The 10,684-nt window shown below is 49.7% G+C and overlaps 1 protein-coding gene across 3 annotated transcripts in view; it reads right to left on the reverse strand.

The window, feature by feature from the left end:
• Positions 1-10,684, reverse strand: part of LOC126986591 (dipeptidase 1-like) — a 337,773-nt gene that overhangs the window by 233,107 nt on the left and 93,982 nt on the right. For all 3 annotated transcript variants that reach the window (XR_007739832.1, XM_050842852.1, XM_050842853.1), the window contains exons 2-4: positions 2,755-3,595; positions 1,324-1,617; positions 853-970 (exon numbers count right to left, since the gene is read on the reverse strand). Coding sequence is in view for 2 of the 3 variants with exons in the window: in XM_050842852.1 (XP_050698809.1) it covers positions 853-970; positions 1,324-1,617; positions 2,755-3,264 (922 nt within the window). In the remaining variant the exon portion in view is untranslated. The remainder of the gene's footprint in view (positions 1-852; positions 971-1,323; positions 1,618-2,754; positions 3,596-10,684) is intronic.

The following is a 10,684-nucleotide window of genomic DNA, read 5'->3' on the forward strand; positions in this document are numbered from 1 at the left end:
ACCAGCTACAGGCCAAATTTTTGTTATGTTATAGCCTAAACTCCCAAAAATAGATGATGCAAAAACTGATCACAAATGCGTTGATATATATTATGAAATAGTTTGCGTGAGTGATGATTTTTCGCATTTTTCTCGCTTTGAGGGGCCTTTAAGAAACATGACCCCCGCAGCTACTGGTTAACTGGCATCGTAAGGAGGTGGTGCAGAGAATAATTACGAAAGGGAAATGAAGGACTGCTATTACGAGTGAAAGTTTGCAAGAAAAGTTGGAAAGTTTCGTTTAGTCGGCGCAACATCTGTGGTCATATGCCGGAAGGAGACAGAAGGGGAAGGAATTATAGGAGAAGGGAACAGACCCCAGGAGACGGGACACAACCCCCGATTAATACCTGGTACCCATTCACTGCTGGGTGGACAGGGGCGTAGGGTATCGGAAAAGCTGCCCAATTTTTTCCACTCCGCCCGGGAATCGAACCCGGGCTCTCTCGGTTGTGAGTCGAGTGTGCTAACCACTGCACCACGAAGCCCCCGAGAGTTTGCAAGACATGTACTTTGTGATGGATGGATGTGTGGACAAGAGAGAGGAAATGACTGGATGTATACCTATGTGATGTGTATGTGTTCATGTGTTTACCTGTGTGTCATGAAGTAACAGTGCCCCCTGCTTGCCTCTGTGCGGGTATTATGTATGAGTGTAAAGGACAAACACCTCTGCCCCACCTTCATGTGCGTGTGTGTACCAGTGTGTATTTGTGTGTAAGGAATGTGTGTGTGTGTGTGTGTGTGTGTGTGTGTGTGTGTGTGTGTGTGTGTGTGTGTGTGTGTAACAAAGCCCAGTCGCCACCCACCTACCTTTGTGCGTGTCGCTGAGCTGCGTAAGGTCCTGAGACAAGTCCTCGCGGCTGCTGTTCTTGGTGCTGAGCGAGGAGCACCCGTTGCTGAGGCCGGGCAGGCGGTGGAGCGACGTGCCCTGAGAGGAGACGAGAAACATAACATAACATAACATAACATAACATTACATAACATTACATTACACTGAACTATTGTTATTCCTTTCATGGTAAATGTGATTAGTCTTCAGGCAGTGAATAAGGTGATTGTCTCGGTCTCGGAGCCGATGACCGAAGTATTTAAGTACCATCCAAGGCTTATTTGAGCTCAGACGATACTCAGAGTTGGCTTGAACCATCGGCCCGAGACTAGTTCCATAAGGGAAATAGTTAATTTGTCTAATCCCTTGGTTAAATGGCCTAATTCCTAACAAAACACACACACACACACACACACACACACACACACACACACACACACACACACACTCACCGAAAAGTTCCCGTATCCCATGTGGTCGCAGGAACATTGACACCTCAGAATATGGTCCTTAATGTCCTTCGGCAGGTCCTCGAGGCTCCTGCTGAGACGAGAGCCCGCCGGGGGGAACGCCTCGGGGGGGTAGACGTGGTTATGGGGGAGGTAGGCGGGGGGCGCGGCGTGGGGAGCGTAGCTGTTGAGGCTGACCCTGGAGTTGTTGCCGCAGGGGTGGTAGTGTGTGTGGGGGTCCGGGGGGCGTCCCAGGGCCGTGCTGAGGCGCTCTTCAAGGCTCAGGAGTTTGGGGAGCTGGGGAGAGAGAGGGGGTGATGGTGATGGTGGTGGTTGTGGTAGTGGGGTGGGGTGGGGGGGGGGTTAGTAGCGGTGGTGGTGGTGGTGGTGGTGGTGTAGAGGAGGAGAGAAAGGTGGTGGTGATGGAAGAAGTGGTTGGTAGAGGTGAAATAAAGAATGTGCAGAATACGGAGGAGGAGGAGATGGTGATTTAAGAAGAGGAGGAGGAGGAGGAGGAGGAGGAGGGAAAGAAGGTTACTTATGTTTTGCATCAGTGAAGGGAGATAAAGGTATGAGCGTGTGTGTGTGTGTGTGTGTGTGTGTGTGTGTGTGTGTGTGTGTGTGTGTACATATATAGATATTGGGTTTTCTGTATCCTTATTCTGACTCTCTCTCTCTCTCTCTCTCTCTCTCTCTCAACAGGTAAGGGTCATTAGTTCTATTCCTGGCTCTCCTTTCGTCGATCCAGCTCCCGCCCACCTATGTATTTCCACACACACACACACACACACACACACACACACACATACACCACGACGGAGGCTGTGAAGGAGGGTTTCCATGATGCTAATAGTCTCTGATGGCTGAGAGATGCTGCGGCTGCCCTCCCCCCCCTTCATCCCCCTCCTCCCCCACTCATCCCGCGTCCACGTCCGCCACCAATCAAAGGTTTCCTCCATGCAGCCACAGCCAATCATGTCCTTCCTGATGACTTTGGGACGGCTATTGGTTGTCCATCACTTTAATTAATGGAAAAAAAATCATGTACAAAGTTTGTCTGAGTGGTGGTAACTTTAGCTTTGGGAATGTTTTATACACCCCAACATTTGCTGCCTAGAGTTGGATACTTTCAAGTTTTAGTCAAACACGACCTGACAGACAAGTGATCACCCCCTCGTGATTGGCGGCCATCACAGCAGCGGCGGCGGCGGCGGCGGCGTCCCGGCCAGGCCGCTGCCCCGCTGGGATTGGCAATCCTAAATGTCAGTCCGCGGCCTCATCTCCATGTCGTCCTCTCATCATCTACTCCTGAATTAAAATGTTCGAACCAATTTGCGATGAAAGGACGTCATTTACCGATCAACCTACACACAAACATACACATACACACGCACACGCAAACGCACACGCACACACGTACACGCACACACTCACCGAGCAGTCCGAGGCCGCCCTGCCCCGGTACAGGTCGTGGGCGTCGTGCACGTCGTGGGCGATGTGTGTGTGGCCGTGCACCGGAGCCTCCCGGTGGGGCGGGCAGTAGTCCCAGGGGCAGGGCGGGGGCGGCCGGTTGGTGCCCCGGCAGCTGGGGTCGGGGCAGGCACAGGGAGGCGGCGCCGCGTACTTACAGGAGGGGCACTCGCCCCCGTCATTCTCCCGCCAGTCGCCTGGGGGCGTGGCGGGGGGCTGGTGGGCGGAGTAGGGCGAGAAGGCGCTGCAGTGGAGGTTTGGGTCCTCTGAGCAGAGGTCAGGGTGGCAGCCGAGGCAGTCTGGCTCGCTGCACACCTCGTCCTGGGGCGGGACTGGCGGCGGGGAGGCGGGCAGCGGACAGCAGGGGTGCTGGGCGGGGGCGCGGTAGGAGCGGGGCAGTGTGTGGCTCACCACATCCAGCCCCACCACCGCACGTCCGCGCCGCGCCCCGCCCCGCCCCGTCACCAGCTCCATGTCCCCCGTGCACGCCGCCCTGCCTGAGGTCCTCGCCTCGCCGCCCGCACGAATCGTCAACTACAGCCGTGGTCCTGGCGAGCAGCGCGCCGCCGCCTCACCACCATGGACGCTCGGCCGCCGTGACGCCCGCCGCCCCCGGGCTCATCAAGGCCCCGCTGAGCTGCGGCTGCTGGATCCCTGAGGCGCGCCGCGTGACCCCGCAGCACCGTGGCTCATAAATCAGCGTCACCAGCTCGGGATTATTGGCGGCGGCAGCGCTCAGCACGCCTCCCAGCGGCCTGAAGCACCAGGATCCGCTGCACCACTCACGCCCGGCCCTCCGCGCTGTCTGCAGGGGAAAAAAGGAAACTATTATTTAGAGGAAAATATTTTGGTCCATTTTTACAAGCATTGAAACGCAACAAATAGAATCGCGGGCCAGAAGCAAAATATCGAGACCTCGAGTGTGTCGCAATCAAGTTCTCTTCAGACGGATGACGAGAGGCTTGCGGTGGCGTGGCAAGGGTGTGTGTGTGTGTGTACGAGTGTACGAGTGTGCGTATGTGTGTGTGTGTGTGTGTGTGTGTGTGTGTGTGTGTGTGTGCGCGTGTGTGTGCGTGCTACACTCGCCGCCTCCTCAGCACAAAGCGGGGCCATCCTTCACTATTTTTCCTCTTCCTCCTCGCCGGCAAACACTTCCCCGGCAGCAGCAATGAGTCTTCGCACCGCTCATCACCGCCGGCACAACAAAGCCCTCACCGGCGCTGCCCTAACGAGCCGTCTGGATGAAACACACGCACCGGGAACGAGGCAGCTTCTTTCGGCTCTCAGGGAATAGACAGCTTCAAGTCCACACCAGCCCTTTCCAGTCCCCAGTCGTAAAAGCAATCATAGCCCCATCTCTACGCAGCCCAATACTTCTTTAAAAACTGTCCACACCAGCCCCTTCCAGTCCCCAGTCCTAAAAGCAATAATAGGGTCTCAGCAAACTATTGGCGCACGGTATCTCGGGTAACATTCACAATTGGCTTGTGGACTGGCTCTCTGAGCGGAAACAGAGAGTAGTTCTAAACAGTGTTACATCTAACTGGCTCGACGTCAGAAGCGGCGTACCTCAAGGATCAGTGCTTGGCCCCATGCTCTTCTTAATTTATGTTAATGATATCGATGATGGGCTCACTTGCAAAGCATCAAAATTTGCTGATGACACAAAAAATTGCTAGTAAAGTAACTGCGACACTCGACGAAGAAGATTTACAATCAGATCTAGATCGACTTGCACGTTGGGCCAATCAATGGCAAATGAAATTTAACGTTGACAAATGTAAAGTGTTGCACATCGGAAAAAATAACAATCGCGTTCGGTACGTAATGAATGGCCAACAACTTTCTGCAGTAAGTAAAGAAAAGGATCTTGGAATCACTATATCAAGCGATTTAAAGCCCGGTCAGCATTGGAAAGGAAGAGGAGAAGAAAGGTCAGTGGGAAAGGAAAGGGAGAAGAGGACAGGTAATTGGAAAGGAGAGGAGGGGAAAGAGAAGAAGAGAGAGACAGGGGAAGGAAAGGAGAGACACGAGAAAAAGAGGGAAAGGAGAGAAAGGGAGGAAAGAAAGGTGAGGAAAGCAAAGGAAGGAAAGGAGAAGAAAGGGAGAGGGAAAGGAAAGAGGGGAAGGAGAGGAAGAAAGGGAGATGGAAAGGAATGGAAGGGAGGAAGAAGGAAGGGAGAGGAAAGGAAAGGAGAAAGGGAGAGGGAAAGGAAAGGAAGGGAAGGAGAAAACAGGGAATGGGAAAGGAATGGAAGGGAGAGGAAAGGAAGGAGAATAAGCTCACAAGGAAAATGAAAAATCCACCCCTGTCCCTCCCTACCTCCCCCCTAACCCCCTACCCCACCCCGCCCCGTACGACCCCACCCCGTTCCGTAATGATCCCCTTATAAGAAAACAAACAGGAAAAACAGTTTAATGAGGAAAGAAGACCGATGAACCCGTTTACTTCCTGCATTTTATTCTTTCATTACCAGAAGGGATTTGACTTTTATTAAACAACTGGGGGCAGGTATTAATTAAAAGTTTACCAGGTAACAGAGCTAATGCGCACCTGTGTTAATGATGCATAAATTATTGTTTCCAGGTAAGCGAGAGAGAGAGAGAGAGAGAGAGAGAGAGAGAGAGAGAGAGAGAGAGAGAGAGAGAGAGAGAGAGAGAGAGAGAGAACTGAGAGAAGAGGAAGATCAAAGAGGAAAAAGAAGGAAGGAAAGAGAGCAAAGTGGAGGAAGAAAGGAAGAAGGAAGAGGAAGAGAGGGAGGTGGATGAAAAAAAAAAAAAAAGACCATGAAAATAATAATGATGATGATGATGATGATACTGAAAAAGGTATATGAAGAGGCGAAGGAAGGTCCATAGGAATTTTAAACGGAAAGAGAAGGTGTCACAGAGGGAGGAGGAGGAGGAGGAGGGGGAGGAAGAGGAAGAGGAGGTCAGGGATATATTCTGCGTTCTTTATCTTCCCCCCTTCAACCCATAGAGGACGTCAGAGTTAATTTAGGGACGAATAAAAACGGGAGAAAAATTATGGGGCCATTCTGAAAAGGGTCCGTCCTTCCCCTCTCCAGCTGTTACGATATTATGGAAATTCATGGCGGGAGAGTAGATGAAAAGTAAAATAAAACTGAGCATGTATTTTCTATGCCTTGGGCCGTTGTAGATATTGTTTTAGTAGTAGTAGAAGTGGTAGTAGTGGGAGTGGTAGTAGTGGTAGTGGTAGTAGTAGTAGTAGTAGTAGTAGTAGTAGTAGTAGTAGGGGCCAATAAAGTGCTTTGTGAAAGGATATGAGAAAAGATACCGCTCACAACGCGACTCTAATGGATGGAGGCCTATTAAAAAGTAGTAGTAGTAGTAGTAGTAGTAGTAGTAGTAGTAGTAGTAGTAAAACACTTTAGGACCACCATCACCACCCCTTTCCCTAAACACAATATTTTCACACACACGAATAGAACACAATTCACCTGGACTGGATGCTAAGGTGTTTCTGTGTCTATCTACCTGTGTCCGTGTCTGTTTGTGTGTCTCTGGGCATGTGTCTGTATATGCATGTATCTCTGCGTTGCTATATGTTTCTCGTCTCTATGTATTCTCTGCGTCAGTTTATGTGTTTATCTATGTATCTAGCTGTGTTTGTGTTTGTATGTGTCCTTGTGTTGGTATCTATGTATCTGTCTTTTTATATGTGTCTTTTAGGGCGTTTGTTTGTCTGCGTCCTGTTTGAATCTTTGCGTCTGTGTCCGTCTCTTATCTGCATGTCTTTCTTTGTGTCTGTTTCTATGTATCATTGTTATCTATGTATTTACCTTGATATGTGTCTTCTCTGCGTATGTGTGTGTATCTGGTATCCGGACACCGCTCCTTCCGAAACTAACCTCTCTTTCGGTCACCTCTTTGGATTCTTTTTAGGAGCAGCGAGTAGCGGGCTTTTTTAATTATTGTTTCCTTTTTGTGTGCCCTTGAGCTGTCTCCTTTGTTGTAAAAAAATAAAAATCTGCGTCGAGTTTCAATCCATCTGTGACTTTCTTTGCTTTCGTACCAGCGTCTGTGTCTGTCTGTGTGTGTCTGTAATTGTCTGTCTCGCGGCGGGGCTTAACAAGAAACCCAGATTACTCATTACGCTCCACCCATTAAGTCCACGTAATGAGACCTCCAGACCCCCAGACCAGCGACCCCAAGACCCCAAACCCATTCCCCTGCATCACCCACAGGCATTATTTTACATCCCCTCCCTCGCTCCATGGTCTCTCTCTCTCTCTCTCTCTCTCTTCCTTAATTTATTTTTCGTTTTCCTTCACCTGTCATTTTAATTATCTACTTTTTTTCTATATCTCTCTCCCTTCCTCTCCCTCTTTTCCTCCATTCTATTTCTTCTCTTTCCCCTCTTCTCCTTTCCCACTCCCTGTCATCTTCTCCTTCCCTTCCTTCCTTCCTTCCTTCCTTCCTTTCATTCCCTTTCCCTTCCTTCCTTCCATTTCTTTCAATTCTCCTTCCCTTCCTTTCCTTTCCCTTCCTTTCTTCTTTCCTCCTTCCTTCCTTCCTTCCTTCCTTCCTTTCATTCCCTTCCTTTCTGCCTTCCTTCCTTCCCTTCCTTCCTTCCTTTCTTCCCCTTCCTTTCCCTTCCCTTCCATTTCTTTCCATTCTTCTTCCCTTCCATTCCTTTCCCACTCCCCTTTTTCTCCTTCCCTTCCTTTCCTTTCCCTCTCCCTTTCTTCTTCTCCTTTCCTGCCTTTGCTTCCCTTCCCTTCCCTTCCCTTCCCTTCCCTTCCCTTCCCGTCCCTTCCCTTCCCTTCCCGTCCCTTCCCTTCCCTTCCCTACCCACTTCATCAGTCTCCCCCTAACCTCCACTCATGTCCCAACTCCTTCCTCTCCCGCTACTCCTCCCAGAAAGTTCAAGAGAGAATTGAGCATCAGAAATAACACAAGAGGTAGGAGGGAGGGAGAGAAGGAAGGTTAATGAAAAGGGTAGAATATTAATGGGAGGAAAGACAAGGAATGATATAGGGAGGAGAGGGAGGAAGGAAGGAGAGGAAAAAGAAGGTTATTGAAGAGAAGGAAAAGGGAAGTTAATAGAGGAGAGTATATTTAAAAGGAAGGAAAGACATGAAAAGGGAGAAAATGGGGATAGGAAAGTAAAGAAATATGGAGACGGAGAATGAAGGGAGGAAAGATGGAAGCAGAAAGGGAGGGAATATAAAGGAAAGGGAGAAAGGAAGAAGAGAAAGAAGATTAATAATTAGAAGAGGAATGTTGAAAAAAGGAAAACAAACAAAGGGAAGGGAATGGAACAGCAATGAAAGGAAATAAGAAGACAGAAAAGGAAGAGGGAAGGAAAGATAGGAACAGGCAAAGCAGGAAATATGAAGAAGAGGAAGAAAGGGAAGGAGAGGATGAAGGATAATGAAGGAGTGGATAGGGATGCAAAACAAGGAGAAAAAAAAATGGGGTATAGAAATTGAGGAAAAATGGAGACGGAGGAGGAAGGAAGGAAGGAAATGTGGGGCGAATCGGGAGAAAACATGAAGGAGAGGAAGGAGGGAAGGAGAGGAGAAAGGTAAATGAAGAGAAGAGGGAATTAAAGGGAGGAAACATGCGATAAACGGAGGAGATACGGGAGGAGGAAAATGAGGACGGAAGGAAGGAAGGAGGGAGGAAAGATTGGAGATTAATGTCGTGAGAAGGGAGGAAAGAGGAGGGAGGGAAACAGGGAGGGAATTAGAGGGAAGGGAGAGGTAAGGAGTGGAGGAAAGGGGAATGAAGAGGGAGGAGGAAAAGGGAGATAATAAGGGAGTGAAGGGAGAGAAGGGAGGAAAGATTGGAGATTAATGTCGTGAGAAGGGAGGAAAGAGGAGGGAGGGAAACAGGGAGGGAATTTGAGGGAAGGGAGAGGTAAGGAGTGGAGGAAAGGGGAATGAAAAGGGAGGAGGATAAGGGAGAGAAGGGAGAGAAGGGAGGAGAGAAGCAGAGGGAGGAAGGACTGGCCTCTACTCAATTCCACTTCAATCCATTCCACTTCACTCCACATCCATACCACCAACCCACTTCCTTCATCACCACCTTCAACTTCAACACCACACGCCAACACCACCACGCCAGTCTTCATCACCACATCACCACCACCATACCTATTCCACATCACCACCACCATCATCTCCACTACAACACAACCACCACCCTCCTCCCTCCACCACCTACCTACCTCTACCAGTCCACCATCATACACCACCACCACCACCACCACCACCACCACCCCACGTCCTCCAAGATGTCCCCAAAACAGCCACGGAAATTAATGAAAACTTTAATTAATTGTAAGTGGAGGGAAGCATCCTTTCATTTCGAGAGGAGGAGGAGGAGGAGGAGGAGGCGTGGGAAAGAGTAGAGGAAGAGGTAGAGGAGAGAGGGAGAGAGAGGAGCTTGAGGGGGTTCTGAGGAGGAGGAGGAGGAGGAGGAGGAGCTAAAGGAGTGTGGATAAGTGAGGAAGCTTTGAGGTGGAGTAAAGACTGGGAGGAAGAAGAGGGAAGAAGGAGGAGGAGGAGGAGGAGGAGGAGGAGGGGAGGGATCTTATGGCAGAGAAGGAGACCATGAAGGGTGTATGTAAGTTTGAAAGCCATACTTAAGCCTTCATGGGAGAGAGAGGGAGAGAGAGAGAGGAGAGAAAAAGAGTGAGAAGGGTGATGATGGGAGGGGTGACGGAGGGTAGGGTGCGTGAGGGAAGATATGGAGAAGGCAGAGGAGGATACAGAAAGGTGTGGGAGGAGGAAGGGGGGCGGGGGGGAGGGGGGGCATGAGGGCAATAGCGAAGGAGAGAGAAACGAGGTGCAAGATGAGAGGGGAAGAGTGAGGGAGGTGTGGAAAGGGGATGAATGGTATGCATGTGTGTGTGTGGAGAAGCGTGTGGAAGACGTGGTGTGGGGGATGGGGACAAGTGGAATGGGAGGCGTGTGGAGGCCGGGCATGCAAAGGGAGGTGTTTTAAGGAGCAGGCTACAGGGCGGGTTATTTCACACACGCATATATGACCAAACTAATGACCGTATTCCCTCCTGACCTCACGGAACATTAGTCAGTGATAGAGTTCCGTGCTCCTGAAGACATATGATGGAGTGGCGTTACTTGTTCTACCACTACTACTACTACTACTACTACTACTACTACTACTACCACTACTACTACTACTACTACTACGGCGGTTGCTACTCGTATACACAAAATTAGAATACCATTGATACGCGTTTCCACCTTGTCATCTCTTCACCACTGCCCTTTCATTCACTCGCTCTCTCTCTCTCTCTCTCTCTCTCTCTTTTATGGCGTTGACAGACTGGCGGAAGAATACACAATAGACCTTGATAAAAGAGAGAGAGAGAGAGAGAGAGAGAGAGAGAGAGAGAGAGAGAGAGAGAGAGAGAGAGAGAATACAAGACACCTTAATTAATTTCCCGGTGACAAGAGAAGCAGACTCCATTAAAAGAAGAGACAGAGCCGCGTAAAATTGATGGCTATGAGAGAGAGAGAGAGAGAAATATATGGTGGTAGAAAATTGCTATATGGGTCAATAGTTATGATGAGGGGAGGAACGATGGAGGAGGTAAGATGGAGATGATAAGGAAGAAGGAGGAGGAGGAGGAAGATAGGGGAGGGATAGGGAAGGCATAGGAAGAAAGGAGGCAACAAGAGAAGGGAAAATGTTCGAGGTAGTGAAAAGGTAGAGATAAGAAGGAAAGAGGAGGAGAAAGGGAGGTAGAGGCTATAGGAATTGGAGAAGGGGTATGGGGAGGAGTAAATGGGTAGGGGAGTATTGTTAAGGGAGGGAGTGATGCCTATGGGGGGTATGGTTAATGGGGGGAATGACTATGGGAGTTTAGCTCAATAAGGATATGGTTGTAATATTTTCT

This window comes from Eriocheir sinensis, chromosome 62 (genome assembly GCF_024679095.1).
Source record: "Eriocheir sinensis breed Jianghai 21 chromosome 62, ASM2467909v1, whole genome shotgun sequence".
Classification (NCBI taxonomy): domain Eukaryota; kingdom Metazoa; phylum Arthropoda; class Malacostraca; order Decapoda; family Varunidae; genus Eriocheir; species Eriocheir sinensis.